This window comes from Protopterus annectens, chromosome 6.part0 (assembly GCF_019279795.1).
Source record: "Protopterus annectens isolate FY-2018-M chromosome 6.part0, PAN1.0, whole genome shotgun sequence".
NCBI classification, from domain to species: Eukaryota; Metazoa; Chordata; order Ceratodontiformes; family Protopteridae; genus Protopterus; species Protopterus annectens.
Window position 1 is genome coordinate 1,323,181,058 of NC_056737.1, and position 21,606 is coordinate 1,323,202,663.

At 40.4% G+C, this 21,606-nt stretch overlaps 1 protein-coding gene across 13 annotated transcripts in view; it reads right to left on the minus strand.

Moving 5' to 3' along the window:
- Positions 1–21,606, minus strand: part of NEB (nebulin) — a 619,289-nt gene that overhangs the window by 42,066 nt on the left and 555,617 nt on the right. For all 13 annotated transcript variants that reach the window (XM_044074886.1, XM_044074893.1, XM_044074887.1 and 10 more), the window contains 2 exons: positions 13,461–13,553; positions 13,016–13,123 (listed from right to left, as the gene is read on the minus strand). In XM_044074886.1, coding sequence (XP_043930821.1) covers positions 13,016–13,123; positions 13,461–13,553 — 201 coding nt within the window. The remainder of the gene's footprint in view (positions 1–13,015; positions 13,124–13,460; positions 13,554–21,606) is intronic.

Genomic DNA, 21,606 nt, shown 5'->3' on the forward strand with positions numbered 1-21,606 from the left:
ATATTCTCTTGCATTTTAATGCTGCAATAGATATTTTCCTTTTAATGGATATTAATATATATCATAAAATAGTCAGATTTGTAAATAAGAGTGGATAACAACTTTCTGGCTAATGTGTTTAAAATTCTGTTGTATTTAGATACCCCATAATATAACGACCAGTATCTTGAATAGCAGAAAATTTCTGTATTATAAAAGAGAACTGATTGCACAGAGGTCAACAGAAAACTCTGACAAGCCACTTTGGTGGTATATTGGAATAAAGCCCCAACTATGGCCCATCTAACCTTGATTCGATTAGCAGCTCAGGTGACTGACAAAGCGGCAGGGTGGGAAGGGTGTGCCCATCCTGGAAGAAGGATGCTCACTGGTGTTGCTCTCTAAATGGGATACATGGTCCAAAAGTGGGGAATTGCCCTCAACTCCTCCAGCAAGCATGGGAGGTGGAAAAAGGAAAATGTGGATAGGGCATATAAAATAACACTCCCACTAGACAGAAGCACAGATGGCTGTGCCCCAAGGATGCCCTTAAGATGTATGATCAGCTGCAGCAACACTAGAGCAGGTCAGGGGGTGGGTTGGGGGATACTGGTAGACCCAGTGCCAACGTGGGGTACTTGGGGCTGGGCCAGTATCACTGAGGTCTGACAGGACCAAAAAAATTACAAAAAAAAGAAAAGAAAATAGAGAAAACTCTGACACTGCAGCATGGCAGTTTATAGCGCCAACGCCATCATGTCATAGACTTCAGTTTAAGTGGCTCCATTTGCACTTACATGTAACTGGACTCTCAGCCAATCATTTAATAAGATCTGTGCTCAAAAAGGTCAAATGTGCAATGTTGGGTAAGAAGATTTAATTGATACTTTACATTACCAACTATGTTTATTTGTTTTTCATCTACTTTGCTTGAAGTTTATCATTGTTATAGCTGCACTACAGGGCAGGTCTGCTCACTAGTGTTTACAAAGTATTAGTCCTTTTTAAAACTGACAGGAAACCTTAACAAATCATCACTGACATATATTTACGATCTGAGACCCTTTTTTCTCCCAGTACAGTAAGTCTGTCACTACTAGGGCATTCTGCTCTAAAAGCCAGATTGTAAGAGACATGAGTAATGTCTTATAAGTTCATAGGTAGTTATTAAACATGCAGTCCAGGAGACCATTAAGGAACTTAGTTTCCCAAAAGACTGTCTGTCTGGTTAACTGACTTGTCAAGGCTACATAGTGGGCAAATCAAGGCTGAGGGAATCAGTCCCTGAACCACGGGAAGTACTCAGGAGTAGCTCATAATCTTCATCCTCTATGTTAACTGTTAGTGGACTAAGGCAGTGCTGTTCTTTAGTGATTACACCTCTCAATGCTCAGTGTTTCAGGTAACTTCATGCACATATCAAGATCTCCATTATAAGGAAACTGAAGCCCAAAAGAAAACAAGTGAAAGTAAACAAGTGAATAGGATGGTGCACTCCATGGATAAAGTAGTCTGTGGTCAGATTAGAATGCTTCAATTGCTTTTCAGATTTTTACGTGGAATGCCCATTAGCATGCATGCCTTGCTTTATATTCCTTCCTTCTTGCTTAATTTCCCCACTAACATAACTAATGAATGCCTTTTCCCATTTATTCTAGCAGCAAATGTACTTTAATTAAGCTTCCCTCGCTCAATTAATCTTTCCATTAATATAACCTTTTTAAGGCAGCACTTGCTTTACTCCCTCTAGACCACTGATGCTGTGTTATCTATTCCTCAAATCCTTTGATCACCTGAAAACAAAAAGCAACCAACTGACATGATTGGTGAGTTAGCATTATTGACTTATTTTGATGAGTCATACTCCTCTGCAGATGCCATCACTTCCTTTTTGTTTGATAACACACACTACTCCTGTACTTGATTGGAGCACTTATCATGAATTTTTTTTCTGGCACTCAGGAATAGCTCACATTGACTTGTGAAGGGTCCCCTTTTGATAGTCCACGTACTCTTACCACATCTTTTTGAGTTGTCAGCATTTTCATCAAACCTTGTATAGCCATCAGGCACTGAAAGTATAGCATGGCCAACAGCATTCAGATATATCCATTACATCACCAGGGTCCCATTTAGAAGCTCCACTCTTCAGAAAGTTGAATCTCATATGCTCGAGATCATATGATCGACTTTTCAGAAAGGTGAAACTTTTGAATGGAGATCGCAGTACAGTGGGGACTGGGTAATTTACCCTTTTCTCCACTGTAGTGCGATCTTAGAGTTGTTATATATAATATGTAGGGGGTGTGAGGGGTACAGCGCCCCACAAGGGAGATGCAGGGGGCTTGCCCCATCTGCAGAAACACAGATTTTTGTTGTTTTCTGAAGTTTAACTTTCCTAAAAGTTGATCATATGGTCTTGACCATATGAAATTCGACTTTTTGAAAAGTCAAGCTTCTCAATGGGATTCCATCACCATGTATGCATTGTGAGGTATGGTGAGGAGTCTGTAACTAAGTTAATTGATTTCACTTCAGCTCATTTCATCCTGATTACTAAGCATATCACAGCATGCACTGCCATCACAGGGGTGTGTCTACACCTGAATGTACCCCCTGTAGATATCTACTGCTTACCTGAATCATATGTACTTGATACTACACCCTTACACCATACAAAATAAATACCCATTGTGTAACTAAAAAGAGGAGCAGTCCACTGGCTGGTGAACTCCCTATAATGTGGTTAGTTTTCAAAAAACCAAGCTCAGTCCAGATCTGATATCCTTCATGTTGTAAATGGAAACTTTACTTCCATACTAGTAGGCAAAACAGTACATATTTGATTCTACTTAATAATTTGCTAGCCTTCAGAAAATTCACATTTTTAATCTAATGCAGTCCTATTACCAGGTATTTGATTACACAGTCTGACACTGACATTAAAATCAGGTATTTGATTACACAGTCTGACACTGACATTAAAATGCAATCCTATTACCAGGTATTTGATTACACAGTCTGACACTGACATTAAAATCAGGTATTTGATTACACAGTCTGAAACTGCCATTAAAATGCAGCATGATGAAGCTGCTGAATCCCCGTCTTACTCATTGTTGAGCAAGCTTCATGGACTCTAATGTCCATTTGAACTGCTGTTAGCCTCAGACTCAGGAATTATGCAGATTCTTCATGTTGCATTACAATGTCTGTCCTACTGAATCCAAATACCCAGTATTAGGAAAGAGCTCAGACCTCCAGGTCTTTTAACATCAAATGTGATACAGATATCTAACTCTCAACTTTCTAAGAAGTTGTTCAGCAATGGGTAAGAAAATAAATGCCTTGGCTAAATTAAACAAGAAATCCGATGCAGTACTCTTCTCATCTGATGGCGAGGATTTTTCAGAGGCATCTTTGGCAGCAAATCTCTATAAACTGTTTAGATGATGTTGTCAAAGATCATGTACAAAGGTATTTTCTTACTGTTTCTTTTATCAGCAATCATGCACTCATCATGTAAAGCGGGCTTTCTGATTCTAAAATATGTACTTTTTAAATCACTTTCTTCCCTGGAACTGTATTTATTACATATGTAATAAACTAGTGTTTGAATTTTCTGTATGCTGAGTAGTGTCAGATACTTCCTGATTCTGACTGAGTCATGTAGACCTACATTTTGATGATGGAATAATGGAGATAACCTGCTTGTAGTGGATAGAAATGTTATCTATAATCTGCAGCAGATTTCAGCACATAAAATAACACATAGTGCAACTCACGCAGTCAAGCACTCAGACAATAAATCCATAACTAGTTATTCAAATCAAAAGTAACTAAAGAGAAATGGAACAAAATAATATTTGTATTAGTGTGTAATGCATACAGTGTAATAACACAGACGTAACATTATAATAAATGGAAGTTTACCACTGGATGGTTACTCTCAGAGGAAAACTAATGGCAAATGAATCATAGGTCCATAGGTAGGTACTAGGCTATCGGCCCAAGGGTCTAAGTAAGCCTAGCAAACAAGGTTCCCTGGCTTACACCAGCCAAGAAAGTTAACTTCCTGTGCCCCTGTCAAGCAGAGCCACAGACGTGATCCCCGGGGTGTATTTCCTATTTCCCATTCACTCATCAAGATTTTTCTTGAAGAGTGCTAATGAGGAACATTGACATAGATGGGTAGCTTGTTCCAGTGTATAGGAAGTCTCTGGGACAGGAATCTATCCCTCCAGCATGTCTTGTTTATTGTGGTGACAAGGTTTAGGTCCCTAGAGCATGTAGCTCGGAGGGATTGGGATTTCTTTATATGTAGCATGTCCAAAAGCTCTGGGTTTGACATAGCTTTTTATGTTAGGCAGAGATCTTCTTAGAGTAGGTGATATGCTACAGAGTAAAGCTGGAGTTTTTTGAGATGGTCAGTGTAGGGCATCTGTTTGAGGTCAAATCCTCTTTGTGAGGTACTTCTGTGGCCCTTCCAGCTGCTGCAGATGTCTTATGAGGTACATTCCAAAAGGGGGTTGTACTCTATAATGGGTCTAATGAGTGCCGAGTAGAGGGCAAAAATGACCTCTTTTTTCCTGGATGGGAACCCTTTTGTGATGAGGTGTGCCACATAGAAGGATTTCCTGACTACTGTGGTGATGTGATTATCAAAGGAGAGACTACTGTCCACCTGGGTCCCAAGGTCTCTTATCACACATTCAGTGTTAAGTAGACTGCTGTTTATGTGGTAGTTCATGGGTACAGAGTTTTTACCAAAGGGGATGACAATGCACTTTTTGGCATTGAGCTTGAGGCCATGTCTCTGACACCAGGCATCTGTCTCAGTGAGGCCCTTCTGTAGGATGTCCACATCATTTGGGGACTTGACTATGGCTTCTAGTTTGCAGTCATCTGCAAACTTCATTAGCCAGAGGCCTTCTGTGTTAGCCTGTACTTAAGAGAAGTAGATATCAAACAGGAGAGGCCCCAGAATTGAACCCTGTGGTACACCACTTGTCACTGGTTTGAAGTCAGATTTGGAGTCTGCAACTGTTACAGTGTGGGTTCTGTCAGTGAGCCAGTTGGCAACCCATCTTGTGATGTAGGGATTTATACCTAGTTTAGTGAGTTTAGCTATAATTCCAGAATGGAGGATGGTGTCAAAAGCCTTGGCGAGGTCAAGATAGGTTGTGTGAACCAACTTACCCTTGTCTACGGCTTTGGTGACTGCCTCAAAGAAGTCAATCAGGTTCAGAAGGCATGATCTGCCTTTCATAAACCCAAACTTGGTGGAGTCCAGAGTTTGGAGGTTACCAATGTCTTTGTTTATGAGTTCCATGATGATATGTTCCATGGCCTTGCAGACCAGGCTCATCAGGCTAATAGGGCAATAGTTCCCAGGATCAGTGGTGGCTCCCCCTTTGTGGAATGGGATAACTGTTGCTGTGTGCCATTCAGTGGGCACAAAGCCTGATGTGTGACTATGATTGAACGTGGTGCTTAGGTAGGGGGCCAGTTCGTTCTGAAGTTCATGTAAAACGCAGCCTGGGATGTTGTCCAGTCTCATGGATGCTGTGTTTTTGGTTTTAGAGAGTGCAGCTTTTACCTGCATTGATGTGATTACAGGGACTCTGCATTCTTCCTGTATATATATGGGCCCTTTAGGGGGTGAGAGGGGGGTAAAGTTAGCACTGAACCTATCTGCCAGGATGTTGGCAATATCAGTTGGTTCTGTAATTTCCGTGCTGTTGTGCTGTAACCAGATCTGGGTGTTGCCATTGCGATTCTTTACATAGTTATAGAATGCTTTTTGATTGCCCTTAGAATCAGTGACGATTTTGTTTTCGTAGCTAGCTTTGGAGGATCTTATAAGGAATCTCAGCTCTCAGCTTCTTACTGAAGCTGACCAGGGAGCTCCTCCACTCATGGGATTTTACTCTCTTTTGCAACAATTTCTTCCTTCTGTTGTAGAGTTTGTTTATGGCAGGGGACCACCAGATTGGCTTCCTTTTTTTGGAGGATAGCGTCTTGGTTCTGTTTGGGATAGCACGATCCATGCACTTGTGTAAGCGCTTATAGAGTGCATTTGTGTAGGATTCATCAGTCGTAACTGTATTGTCCATCTGCATGGGTGTCATGAAGTTCGCCACTTCTATCTTAAGAAGCATGAAGTTAGCTTTGGAGAAAGTTTTTACTGTGGTTTCCTTAATGGGGGGTGGGGGCGGGATGTGGATATCTAGGGTGATTAGCTTATGGTTGGATCGGACCAACGAGGAGTTGACTTCAGGTGTGGAACACCAGTCACTCATGCTGGTAATGACTAGGTCTAGGATATTGCTGCCCTTGGTGGGGGTGTGGATAAGTTGATCCAGGGCATTGGAATTTATGAATTCCAGAAAGCATTGAGGGAAGGAGTTGGTACATGAGTAGTTTTCCCAGTTAATGGTGGGGATCAAATAGTGGAAATTGAAAAAAGGTAATTGTGAGGTGGAGTTCAGGGAAGAGCTAAGACAGACACTGGGTGGCAGTGAAGAGTTACCGATTAGCTGGGTAACTACAGCAGAGCTAGTAAGGGAAATGGCTAGAAAGGTACTTAGTGTGACATCTGGAAAGAGGAAGGAGGACAAGGAGACCTGGTGATGGAATGAGGAAGTACAGGAGAGTATACAGAGATAGAGGTTGGCAAAGAAGAAGTGGGATTGTCAGAGAGATGAAGAAAGTAGACAGGAGTATAAGGAGATGAAGTGCATGGCAAAGAGAGAGATGGCAAAGGCTAAGGATAAGGAACATGAAGAGTTGTATGAAAGGTTGGACACTAAGGAGGGAGAAAAGGACCTGTACCGAGTGGCTAGACAGAGGGACTGAGCTAGTAAATATGTGCAGCAGGTAAGGGTGATAAAGGATAATGAGGGAAACGTACTCACAAGCGAGGAGAGTGTGTTGAGCAGATGGAAAGAGTACTTTGAGGGGCTGATGAATGAAGAGAATGAGAGGGAGAGAAGGTTGGATGATGTGCGGATAGTGAATCATGAAGTGCAGTGGATTAGCCAGGAAGAAGTAAGGATAGCTATGAAGAGGATGAAGAATGGAAAGGCTGTTGGTCCAGATGACATACCTGTGGAAGCATGGAGGTGTTTAGGTGAAATGGCACTGGAGTTTTTAACCAGATTGTTTAATGAAATCTTGGAAAGTGAGAGGTTGCCTCAGGAATGGAGAAAAAGTGTTTTGGTACTGATTTTTAAGAATAAGGGTGATGTGCAGAGCTGTAGTAACTACAGAGGGATTAAACTGATCAGTCACATCATGAAGTTATGGGAAAGAGTAGTGGAAGCTAGGTTAAGAAGGGAGGTGATGATTAGTGATCAGCAGTATGGTTTCATGCCAGGAAAGAGCACTACAGATGCGATGTTTGCTCTGAGAGTGTTGATGGAGAAGTACAGAGAAGGTCAGAAGAAGAGGAGTTCTGGTATTGTATGAGGAAGTTGGGAATGTCAGAGAAGTATGTAAGAGTGGTACAGGATATGTATGTGGGTAGTGTGACAGTGGTGAGGTCTGCGGTGGGAGTGACGGATGTGTTTAAGGAGGAGGTGAGATTACATAAAGGATCAGCTCTGAACCTTTTCTTATTTGGAATGGTGATGGACAGGTTGACAGACAAGATCAGACAGGAGTCCCCGTGGACTATGATGTTTGCAGATGACATTGTGATCTGTAATGAGAGTAGGGAACAGGTGGAGGAGACCCTGGAGAGGTGGGGATATGCTCTAGAGAGAAGAGGAATGAATGTCAGCAGGACTAAGACAGAATATATGTGTGTGAATGAGAGGGAGGATAGAGGAGTGGTGAGGATGCAGGGAGTAGAGGTGGCGAAGGTGGATGAGTTTAAATACTTTGGATCAACAGTTCAGATTAATGGTGAGTGTGGAAGAGAGGTGAAGAAGACAGTACAGGCAGGATGGAGTGAGTGGAGAAGAATGTCAGGAGTGATTTGTGACAGATGAGTACCTGTAAGAGTGAAAGGGAAGGTCTACAAGAGGGTAGTGATACCAGCTATGTTATATGTGTTGGAGATAGTGGCATTGACAAAAAGGCAGGAATCAGAGCTGGATGTGGCAGAGTTAAAAATCTTAAGATTTGCACTGGGTGTGACGAGGGTGGACAGGATTAAGAATAAGTATATTAGAGGGTCAGCCCAGGTTGGAAGGTTTGGAGACAAAGCCCGAGAGGCAAGATTACATTGGTTTGGACATGTGCTGAGGAGGGATGCAGAGTATATTGGGAAAAAGATGCTAAGGATGAAGCTGCCAGGTAACAGAAAAAGAGGAAGGCCTAGGCCTAAGATAAGGTTTATGGATGTGGTGAGAGAGGACATGCAGGTGGTTGGTGTGACAGAGCAAGATGCAGAGGACAGGAAGAAATGGAAACAGATGATCCACTGTGGCAACCCCTAATGGGAGCAGCCGAAAGAAGAAGAAGAAGAATAAGAAGTTAAAATCACCCATTATTAAGGTGTTTGGTTAAACCCTAATATTTTCCAGCATATCAAGAAAAGAGGAGTGGGAATCCTGGGGCATGGTGGGGGATCTGTAGCAAGCTACAATTTGGATTGCAGTTTTGCCCAGAGTTAGTTGCACTTGGATAACCTAGGATGCATTATGCCGCGCAACTAGCCTGGAGGTGTGGATATCCTTAATGAATAAGGACACACCTCCACCTTTGGTGTTCTAGTCCAGGTTAGATGGCTGAAAAGTATGGCATGAGTTATAGCCTGGTAATGCAGGGGTACTCTCTAGAGCCTTGAACCAGGTCTCAGTCACTGCACAGATATCGATGTTCTCCATTTTAAGGAGTGCCTCGAGTGAGTGCATTTTGAGATTTAGAGTTCTAGCATTGAGTAGCATTACCCTCAGATTTTGCTTGCCTGTTCCTGTTATGGTGGTGAATTTGTCATTTGAACCTTGCCTAAAAAAGGCACTATAGGGGCGGTAAGACCCTTAGTCAGTATCTGGAATCCCAGGGGCGACAGGTGCAAGCCTATTTCTCTGGCAAAGCATCGTGGTCTGTCGACCATGTCATCCTAGGCAGACAGATACTGGATCCCCTTAGAATGACACCAGAAGCTTAGCCAATTGTTGAAGTCAATCATTTTGTCCTTGTACTGCAGTATCATTCTGGGTGATGGCAGGATGCTACTTCAGGGCTAGGATCATACCTGCCTGGGCTACAAGATCAGAGAGCTCTTCCACATCTTTTTTCATGTAGTCCATGGAGGTACGTCTCAGTTCGTTCACACCAACATGGACAATGACAGAGTCATATTTGTACTTGTTGTGAAGTGACCTGAGTGAGTGGGTTATGTGGCGGATCCTGGCACTCGACAGGCGGCTGACAGTAACCTTCTCCTTGTTTAGGCTGGTGAGTGGGACATCAGTGTGCCTGATTATAGAGTCATCTATGATTAGTGTGTTGGGTACGTTGTTTTGCCTTATGGGCTGTGGTTTATTGGCACGCTGAGTCTGTTGATTATGTGTCATTTGGGCTGTGTTGGGGGTGGAGGTTACTTGTGTTTCTGCTTTGAAGGTCTCTGTTGCTTGAGCGGATTATTATTGAGAGCCTCCGCAAATGTTTTTGTGTTTCTATGTGTGGATTTTGGTGGTGTAGGTTTAGTGGGACTATGTGATGAGTGTGGTGTCGTGCAAGTGTTTACCTTCTCCTCTTGACTGTCAAGTTCAGTCTTGGTTGGAGAGAGCTTTACCTCCAATTTGGCTAGATAAGTGCATCCCTCACAGGTTGTGGTGTTAGGTGGTAGGAGGAGAGGGTTGTCTGTGTACATGAGGCAATTGCTACATTGCCCCAAGATGCCTAGATTCATCAGATAGACAGGAGAGAAAACTGGAAGTTGACCCTTGGACATGCCTGAATAAAACAATAATTTCCTCTAGACAAGTGGGGAAAGTGAGTATAAGAGCTGCTTTTCTTTAAGCAAGTGAGGAAAGTAAGTACAAAAACTGTTTTTCTCTAGGTAAAGAGGAAGGCTGAGTGCTGTAGTAATTTGTAGCTTATTTAGTGCTAACAACAAGTTCTGAACAAGTGCTGAGCACAAATAAGTAACTTCAAGTGCTAAAACTAAGAAACTGTACCTGGATCTTGTGGTAGATAGACTGCCTAGTGCTTACTACTCCCACTGATAAGCTAGAATGCTTCCCTCCAACACAGAAAGGCTTGGGGGGCTCAGAAGCTTACAAATAGTCCTGGATACAACAAATCTGTATCTGGACTAGACTAGTTACAGGAAAGGTGGGAAACAAGCGCAAATGCGGGCTTTTAAAGCAGAAAGTTGAAAGAGATGGAAAAACTGCCCAAATGGCCAATAAACTACAATTTCTGGGCCAGAAACCACTCTTGTGGTAGATAGGCTACCTAGTGCTTACCACTCCCACTGATAAGCTAGAAGGCTTCCCTCCAACAGAGAAAGGCTTAGGGGACTCAAAGCTTACTAGCAGTCCTATATACAGCACATCTGTATCTGGACTAGGCTAGTTACTGAAAAGGTGGGAAACAAGCACAAACGCGGGCTTTTAAACCAGAAATCAATGATCCTCCACAGTAAAGTGTGATTGTGTGTGTGTTGAGCTGAAGGACTCCTTGACAAGGCTGAAGTTCCAGCTGTGTATAGGCATAGGTATGAAAAGTAGTATCTGGTGGGAAGGCAGACTGCCTGCAGTACCAAATTCTGTCTACAGATGGAGCTGTACTATAGGCTTCAGAAGTCAAGGTGGGAGCCAGGGATTATGTACATGAGTGGTACTTTGTGAGGCATTCCCCAGACTCCAGTGGGGATGGCTCTTAGCATTCAGTTTTTAAGTAATAGATTTAGTTTCCTGGTGGGCTAGTAGCCGTGCATGCACCCATACCTTGTCTTAGGGAGCATGCATGTATGATGACCATGCCATTATAAAAGTAGAGCTCCTGTGCTAGTCAAATTCATGACCATGCAACTCCACTTATATTTCAGAACAGGCTCTCTGCATCAGTACCAGGTTTGACATACAGGTGGAACTGCTGCTGCACCAGAGAATATTGGCCAGAATCTGCTGCCACAAGTCCTTGAGTGAATTTGGTTTATGTAGAGAATGGTTGATGCAATTCAATAACATAGAATATTACACAATCTTAGTTCCTGATCCTGGCATACTGACACTCTTTTCAACTCAATACCTTAAGTCATTGAACTGCACTGTTTGCCCCCCTATGAAATCATCAGAAGATGTTTGCCAGATTACACAGAATCAGGAAGTAATTTGACAGCAGTTCAGAATACTGAGCATCTAGGTTGTCTGGGTTGGTTCTTAGCTGGGGTGCCTTCTGTGTGGAGTCTGAATGTCCTCCTCTGTATTTTTTGTGGATTTTCTCTAGGTGCTCTGGTTTCCTTCCAATATTCCAAAGATATGCAAATTGTGTACTGAAGACCTAAATTGCTTGCAGGTGTGATTGCATGTTTGTGTAATACAGAAGAAAATACCTGGCAACCTATTTATGTTCAACCTTTGCCTTGAAAACTCTGTGGACAGCGCAGGTTTTCTAAAGGGTCACTCTAGGATGTTGTTTTTGACTGATTAGTGACAGGCAGACTGAGCAAAGATAAGATTATAAACAGGCTCCAAAGCACTAGCACTTTCTTTGGGAAACTGCTTTGTGCATATCTGGTGGCCATGGCTTAAAAGAAATACCAACCTCCAGGTGTGCAGTTCACTTATCACCCCCTCCTTTCCGTATGGATGCTTAGAATGTCTGCCTTGACTAGTGCTATGTGCCTGCAGGTCATAAGCACTACTGAATTCCTCCCCCTTGAATACAATTTAATTTATTCTTTATATTTCTGTTTACCTGTCTATACAGACTCATGAAACACTGACAATCAAAACACACCACTTATATTGCTGCATACTGTAGTGCTCAGTATATTTATGTCTCCCCTACAAAGATGTAGGCTTTCTGCAGTGCCATCACGAGGTGTCGAACTCAGCAAGTACTCACAATCTCCTAAGTCTGTGATAGTATTCATAAAATAACCAAACTACCTTCTTTCCTTCCAATATCTGGGACTACTTAGCACTTGAAATTAATGTAGTTCTCCATGGTAATTCTTGCGACTGCAGTTCTACTGTTTCAGCATGTCATTATTTACTCTTCCATTGTCTCTGCTACCAGCCTCATTGTCTTCTCCAATCAAGTTTCTGTTGCTGTAACACCTTTACCGTCCCCTTGCACCTTTTATATTAAATCCATGAGTCCCAGTTGAACTTTTTCTATTTTCCTGCCTACCCCTCCTTTTCAACTTTGCATCCTTTGTAGGCAGCAATAGTACTGAACCCCTTTCCACCTCATCCATAACTCTGTATGTGTTACCTGTCTGTTACTGTCTGTCTCTATCTCTTTACGCTTGATCATTTCCTGCTATATTATATTTCAAACTCCACTAGTTTTGTTTCTTCTCCTCCTCCTTGTACTGATCCTAGTCTATTCAGTGAGTAAATTCTTTTCTTAAAACACAGTCTGTTAATGTTTCCCTTTCAAAACTGTTCCTCCTCTTATCTCTGTAAATTATTTGAGGCTTGGGTGAGGCTAACAGTGTATCATTTTCTCAAATGAGATACCTGTAAATGAATGAGAAAGTTATCAAAGTTGCAAACACCCAGAAAAGTATGATATTAACTTTAAATATCCCCTCAAAAGCCACCGATGTAAAGTATTTGTCAACAGTTTGGTTATCTTTTCAATTTATCAGCCAACCAACTGCAGAAATAGGTCAAAGCAGCGATTTACTAAGAAAGCGGTATGTATTTTACTTGTCATATCATATTTATTACAACATACAACTATTTAAAATAACAACATGAAAAAACGTGAAGTGCAGGGAAAATGTTACCTTTACACTACACTAGTTTCATACGCGACAAAAGTCAACAATGAGCTCAGTTTTAAAGTTTTCACTCAATGACGTTATATTTGTTTTAGATAAAGATCATAAGTAAATAATTACCGATGAAATGATTCTCTGTGTTTCCCGTACACGCCTCATTTCTGGGGTATCCATAACGTAGGCAGCTCTGCCTTGTACTTGCCTACGGAAACTATCTGAATAAAGAACCTGCAAACAACACAGTAAAATAATTTGCATGAGTCACCCTGTTTATTTTGTAATGTTTTATCATTCCACACATATGTTATAGCATGTGAGCATTATTTGCAAAAAAAAAAAAAAAGCTTAATTGCAGCGACTGTAAAATAAATCAGTAAATTATTTCAGTGTTAGGCAGTGCAAAATGGTAGCACACGGTCTGTTATTGGAACTGTAGACCACTAGAAAAAAACAGAGGTGAGTTATGAGTTATGAACACAGCTGGAATGAGGGAAATGTGTTAGGCTGTTAAAGATGATGGAAGCTTGTAATGATGCTCAGGTACTTGTTTTTTTTTTTTAAATACCGAGCTAATGTTTTCTTGATTTCGTCGGACTCTCTCCATCTCGGGAGTAAAAATGACTGCGGTTCCTTTCCCCAAGCCCTCTTTGTATAATACCTAGAGAATATAAACAAAGGATGCAAGAAAGAGGCAATAAGACATACAAAGAAATGTATAACCAATTAATTACGACAGCTAAAAATACTGTTCTGGATACCAGCGTTAAAAGTTACATACTGTTAGTGCTATATCATGGATATTGTAACTGCTTTTGAAACATCTTGTAGGGGAAGCATAGAAGATTGTTACTTATAATTGCATTTTACTGAATGCAAGCATCTAAACATGATTCTCCTTTAACATATCCTAATTTGTTTGTTTACTTCATTTTTATTAGCATGTTATTCAGTCAGTATGCCAGCCTTACAGCTGAACTGCATAAACCAGAGCTGAGAAGTTACATTAGGCCAACAAAGCAAAACTAGCACATAATTATGTAAGGCATAATTCATTCCTGGGGCCTGAAGAACTGTGTTCATGCTGTCTTGCACAACTGAGTATCTCTAGACTAAATGCCTTTTATTGCTAAAATACATCCTCCAGTTATATTAGGCATGATTTGAAACTGAAGGTGTTTTAATGTAACCACCAGTTAACCATTTGAAAGGACCATGATTTCATCCATCTTCAGTGAACTGTTACAAACTCATTGCAAGGATATTAACTGATGAAATCTCATAGCAGAAATCAGAACAAGGTGTTTGTTACTTCCTGTGTTACATTATGGAGATACGCTGTGTTGTTTATGAATTTTTGTTGCTCATGTTGAACACGCTGTTTGAATGTTTACTTTACTTTAAAATACTTAAGGTGCAATATCTCTAATTATACAGTCAGTATGAACGCCTGACTCTTTTCACCTATAAAAACTAGAGCTAAATGACAGTCAGTGAAAACTCCTTTAAGTCTACTCCCTCACGTACTACAGCTATAAGAGCTTTCCTCAAACACATGCTCCTGTTCTCATTCTATATATAGCTTGTTCATACAGTTTTTGCATTTTATTTATTTCTGAAGATATTATTTCTATTTGGCTAAACCTTGTCTGATCCAGTGACCTCATGGTCTGTTTTTCCTTCTTATACAAACTTATTATCACAGCATGTTCTGTAAATTTCTGCTGTAACAGCTCACAGTCCTATGAGAACCATTGTAGTACAGCTCACATGTCAACGTGAGACTGCCAGTATTTGCATTACTATACCAACAATACTCACTCACCACAGCGTGTCATGTCTGTGGTGATAATAGGATGACATCTGCAATATGATTCTCATCTGCCCTGCAACAACTTCTGCTTTTAACATAAACATTTTTATATATATTTTAATCCTTACATAGCAAATATCTACACTGCAACCCCCCTATTTTTAACATAATATTTATATGCATTTTAATCCTTTAGTAATAAACATTTATTTGATTCTTTCCTCTGAGCTAAATAGTTCAGTTGCAAAGGCTGTATGCCAACAGTCACACAGCAAGAGCAAAAGTTAGGGGATGTACAAGCAAATAAGCCCTTGGCAACTAATTCATTGAGTCAATAAATATTAGCAATAATGTACTCTGTTTCTGACACGATTTGTGTTCTTTGGTACTATGCGAATGCTCAATAAGGTATCACATTTGGGGATGCCATCAGATGAACATCAGCAAAAGAATGGGTCCCAGGACATTAGTTTAGGGGATGCCAAATGCATGAACATTCATAAAACCTTTTCCAAAATATTTTGTTACTTGCCAAGTAAACCAAATCACTATATACCAATATCAAAAATCTACCACTTGAATATTTAGCTAGAGAAGGAGGCTTGTGTCTGTGGACAGAGAAGGTAAGAAGCAGTTTTGAAAGCCTGTGATAGATTCTCTGTTTTGAGCAGACATACCTGTTTCTTGATATGTTTTAGGTAAAGTGGTATTTGTGAATCTACCGCAACAGAATGAAATTTGAACTCTCACAAGACTGAAAGCAGGAGGAAGTGAGGAAGAAGAAATGAAGGAAACAGAAAAATTCTGTACTCCAAAACAAACATTGACATTGACTTTGGCAACAAATAAGGATCATTTAGCCCATTTTATTTCCTGATTTTAGCATCAGTTTAAAAGCCTTTGACAATCACTGCCTTATTTTCTGCTAACTTTCATTAGAATAGCCTTATGAAGTTTCCACCTCTTTTAAATTTTTCTCATATGGTTGAGCTTAATGCCTCTTCATGAAGTTTGCTGCAAATAGACAACTGCTCTTGTGAAAAAAGTACTTGCAAACATTGTTCCAAGCCTTCCAATTCTCTTAACACTCACAGTCAAATGTAAATTTTGACTAGACTATTCCTACTTTATAAGTTATCTGACAGTGCTTATAACACTAATTAAACAGTGTTATTTTCTTCATGTCTTTTCAGATACCCCTCCTTCTGCACTTATTTATTTGTTTTTATTTTTGCTGCATATCCATGTAAATGCACTCATCGTGGCTGTGTAAATGATGTTGCTGTTACATTCTTCATAATGCCAACAATGTTTTGACTGTAGCATTTTGCAGTTATTGACAGCCCTCTTTCAGTTCTAATTTATCTGTAAACGTCTGCTGCATGCCGCCAAATGTTCTCTCTGTGCCCTGTCGAAAACCAGTCATTGCGTTGGTCATCACCTACCTGGTTAAAAAATGCTTACAGAACTAAGTGATGTCCCTTTATTCCTGCTCGTGTTGTTTAGAAAGATGTTACATTTTTGCACATTTTCAGATCTTCTTTGAGGTACCTGAGCTTTTTCTCGTATTTATCTACTTCCTGATTTTTCCAGGTGTACATTTTTAGTATCTGATATCAGGATTGACATTATCAGCTGGATTTCATTGTAAGCGATCTCTTTTAGACTATGTCCAATCTGTGGCCTTACAAAGGTAGGGATGTCTGTAGGAGTAACAATTCCTCCAGATTGGATAGCATCAATATGCATATAACATTCTGTTTCTTCTGGTACTATCTTTCCCCATATAAACCACATTCCCCAAATTCTACTTATTTTGTCTCACATTGCTTGACTAGTTAAAGACAATCAAATATGGTTCTACACAAGTTCAGTTAAATATTCCTTGCTGTTTGTACTCCCATAGCTGTTTGCATACTCCTCATGTTTCTGTTTAAAAGGTGAATCACTTTGCACTTATTTACAAGAAATCTGAGAGTTCACATTTTGGCTTATTCTTTCACTTTTCCTAAGTGTTCTCTACTGGTACTGTAGTATAGACAGAATGAAGCTCTGCTTACAACCAGGAAGAGCCAGATTTGATACTGGAGGAGTTCATGATGTTGGGGGTGTGTGTGTGAGTCTACTGGTACTGTAGTATAGACAGAATGAAGCTCTGCTTACAACCAGGAAGAGCCAGATTTGATACTGGAGTTCATGATGTTGGGTGTGTGTGTGTGTGAGTCTACTGGTACTGTAGTATAGACAGAATGAAGCTCTGCTTACAACCAGGAAGAGCCAGATTTGATACTGGAGGAGTTCATGATGTTGGGGGTGTGTGTGTGTGAGTCTACTGGTACTGTAGTATAGACAGAATGAAGCTCTGCTTACAACCAGGAAGAGACAGATTTGATACTGGAGGAGTTCATGATGTTGGGGGTGTGTGTGTGAGTCTACTGGTACTGTAGTATAGACAGAATGAAGCTCTGCTTACAACCAGGAAGAGACAGATTTGATACTGGAGGAGTTCATGATGTTGGGGGTGTGTGTGTGAGTCTACTGGTACTGTAGTATAGACAGAATGAAGCTCTGTTTACAACCAGGAAGAGACAGATTTGATACTGGAGGAGTTCATGATGTTGGGGGTGTGTGTGTGTGAGTCTACTGGTACTGTAGTATAGACAGAATGAAGCTCTGCTTACAACCAGGAAGAGACAGATTTGATACTGGAGTTCATGATGTTGGGGTGGGGTGTGTGAGTAGTCATTGTCCGCTCACTATCCTACGGCAGGGGGTGTGTATTTGTAACAAGGGGACGTGTATCTTGCCACCTGATTTTCTGTTGGAAACTGGAAAACCGAATGGAAAGCATCAACATGGCTGTCTGTCAGTGAAGCACAGCTACTTAAATGAGCTAGTGACATCTCCATAATACACTAGTGACATCTCCATAATACACTAGTGACATCTCCATAATACACTAGTGACATCTCCATAATACACCAGTGACATCTCCATAATACACCAGTGACATCTCCATAATACACTAGTGACATCTCCATAATACACCAGTGACATCTCCATAATACACCAGTGACATCTCCATAATACACTAGTGACATCTCCATAATACACCAGTGACATCTCCATAATACACCAGTGACATCTCCATAATACACTAGTGACATCTCCATAATACACCAGTGACATCTCCATAATACACCAGTGACATCTCCATAATACACATCTCCATAATACACCAGTGACATCTCCATAATACACATCTCCATAATACACCAGTGACATCTCCATAATACACCAGTGACATCTCCATAATACACTAGTGACATCTCCATAATACACTAGTGACATCTCCATAATACACCAGTGACATCTCCATAATACACTAGTGACATCACCATAATACACTAGTGACATCTCCATAATACACCAGTGACATCTCCATAATACACCAGTGACATCTCCATAATACACTAGTGACATATCCATAATACACTAGTGACATCACCATAATACACTAGTGACATCTCCATAATACACTAGTGACATCTCCATAATACACCAGTGACATCTCCATAATACACTAGTGACATCTCCATAATACACTAGTGACATCACCATAATACACTAGTGACATCTCCATAATACACTAGTGACATCTCCATAATACACCACTACACAATGCACCCCTAAGCAGTCACTAAGATGTGCAAGAGAAAAGTTAGATGCATACAGCAAAAATCCAAGCTATCCAGCAGAATGTGCCATCACTGCTCAACTTTCACCCCTTCTGGTAAAGGCACCAAACCAATTAAGATACTTCAATAAAGAAGTCAGTGGGGAGATGGAATGGGTTAGATATCCAGGCAAAGAGAACCCCAAAAAAGAATTTTGAAAAAAAAACAAAAAAAAACACTTTTTTCCAAGAACACAGATCTGTCTTGTATATTTTCTAGTGCAGTGATAAAAGTGATTGGCATCAACCCCCTGTTTACCATTTTGTACATGGGTGGTCTGGTACATTTTGTAAGCACATGCTCCATGGGAAACAGATGGCTATTTGCTTGGTTTATTGTGACAACTGTGGAAGATACAAAGATGGTGAGTCTAAGAAATTCAGAGATAGAGCTATTCTAGTATATGCACTTGATTACAGGACTGGATTAAGTCCAAGAAGATGAACCTCTAAGAGAAACAGTCACCTTCAAAGCTGCTTACTTAGATGAGATCTAGGAGTGAAACAGGTGGTGAAGCAACAAGATGAGAACAAAGTTGATATCAAGAAATGGAACATAAAACCTGGGTCTGTGGCAGAGAGGGATAAAACCCTGACTACGACAAAGGTGATCTGAATTCAAATAATGGCACAGGTGATGGAAAGGTCAGGCAGGGAAAGTAGGAGTGAGTGGCTAGCTCCAGCTAGCTCATACCGGGGGGGGGGGGTATTAGTGGTCTCACCTGGCTAGCCTGCTAACATGCAAGTAGTGGCTAGTGGCTATAAGACTGGTGGTCATTCTCTTAGTGATGCCAAGCCAGTGATGGTAACCTTCATGGTGTGTGTGTGTGTGTGTGTGTGTTTGTGTGTGTGTGTTTGTGTGTGTGTGTGTGTGTGTGTGTGTGTGTGTGTGTGTGTGTGTGTGTGTGTGTGTGTGTGTGTGTGTGTGTGTGTGTATGTGCTCATGTGTGAGTATGTGTGCTTTTGCATGTGTGCATGTATGATGTATGTAGGTGGGGAAGGCATGCACACCTCAGGGAGAAAGCATAGGATACTTTCAGAGTGGTGAATAAGCTGACATCACTAACCAAGGTAAGGTTAATGCCAAATAGAAACATCTCTCATTACTTCCTGTATGACAGAGTCTTAAAGGGCTGATCTCACCCCAGTGATACCAGAGAATCACTAACCAATAGTGTAAACAACAGTTCAGTTTTATCAGCCTTCATCACCTTGCACACAGAGCTATTTGTAAATGCAGACACTGCCTAACTGTAAACTTATTGGTGTCTCCATATTTATATATATTTTCTTTTTATTTCAAGTGGCCACCCTCTTGATTGCTATGATATTTTTTGATGACCATTGACTAATAGCTAAGATTTGATAATGGCTTGCACATTTTGCTGTGGTTTAATAGTATCTTTCTATGACATTGTACAGTTCACTGTCTAAGTTCTGCATCTGCTGTTCTATCACTGTACAATTCCACTGACTACGTGTGTTCTGAATAGTTTTGCCATTATCTCAATATCTTAAATTGTTTGCTGTTTTATACATACACAAACCATGTGCAATGCTTGCATGTGAAGCTTTTTTCCCTGTGTTTTGTGTCTTTGCCCTAAGTGTACATATCCCCTTTCATTTCTGGTTCTCTTATTTACTTGCTAAAATATGAATATGTCCATTTTGTATCATGTGCATTGCTGTTTACTCATGTTGTGACTGAAAACGCCTTTCATGGATTAAATCTTCTATTGGTTACCAAATATAAATAAATCATAAATACTGTGGAAAACATGCAAAAAGATTAAGGCATTGAACTTATATAGTTTCTGGAGACGAGGAGACGACACTAAAAGAACACTTAAACATGCAAAGAAGTTCAGTAAATAGGCAAAAGGGGTTATCTGAAGAAGATATAGGCAATAAAATTAAAAGGAATAACATCCAAGCAGCAAATATGTTATGGGACAAACCAGTAAAAAAGCAACATTAAAAGTGCTGCCAGACAGCATAGATGGTGATAAAATTTCAGAAAATTTAAGAAGTTATGATGCAAGAACTTGGGGAGGCTGGTGATAAACAACAAAAAGGTTGCATTGATGGGAAAGTTGGGCAAGAGACCAAGACATTTTATTTCCTACCATCAAATGTATGTGATTCTGTGGTTGGTGGATACTTTATCATATGGTTTGGCACTGCTGAGTCTTTTGTAGTAAATCAGTGGAGTTCCTCTTCCCATACTTGGCTTTCATTAAACAATATTCCATCTTATATCTACTGCTCACATGAGTATGCAAGGTATAAATGAGGGCTGGTTCAAAGTATTGCTCTATTATGGTATTATATTTAGTTAGTAGGCTGAAGGAGTCATCATCCTAGCCTATGCCTCGTATTTCCTGTCTTCTCAACTCAGCCTTCCTAAAGTACAATGGGAAACATACACTGGCAGTCCTGGGATGCCTTTATGTTACAGGGGTTCCTCATGATTGCTGATGAAACCTTGCCAACCTCCCACTGCTACAAAACTAGCTGTACTGTAATACACTGTACCATGCTCCATTCCATTACGATTATTAACTAATTTTTGAACTGTAAGGCATAGTTTCAAAACGTACAGCACAGGAAGGGAAGAGCCTAACTGCATTCTAAGCTGTACCAAAAATGGAATGCATGATCCTCCAGGATCCAGAAAGGATCATTTAAAATTAAATATTGCTAATTGCATGATTTAAATTAGTGACACTCCAAATCTGTCCAGAGTCTATGAAAAAAAATTAAGACCATAAAAGGTGGTGTTTGTGCCAATGAAGAGCTGTCATAACTTCATCTAAAAGCAACTGATTAGAAGTGTCATCAAAAACTCAGTACAAGGTGTAGACTACAAGTGCATCACAGACTGGTATCACTTTCCAAATGTTATAGTTATTTACATATGGTCATGTATACTGATGTATCAGTTACATGTTGGAATATAGTTCTTGGCACACTAACAATTCAGTCCAAACACATTTTAGATGTGTATTATTGTCTATATGAATGGGACTTGCCTAATATGCAGATTACAGACAACTACAATTTTAGCAAGATAAGTTATCATTTTGACATCTCAGTCTTGTCACATGAGGAAAAAATTAAATCTCAGCCAGGGTACATAAAGTAAGAAAGAACTGTAGGCAACAG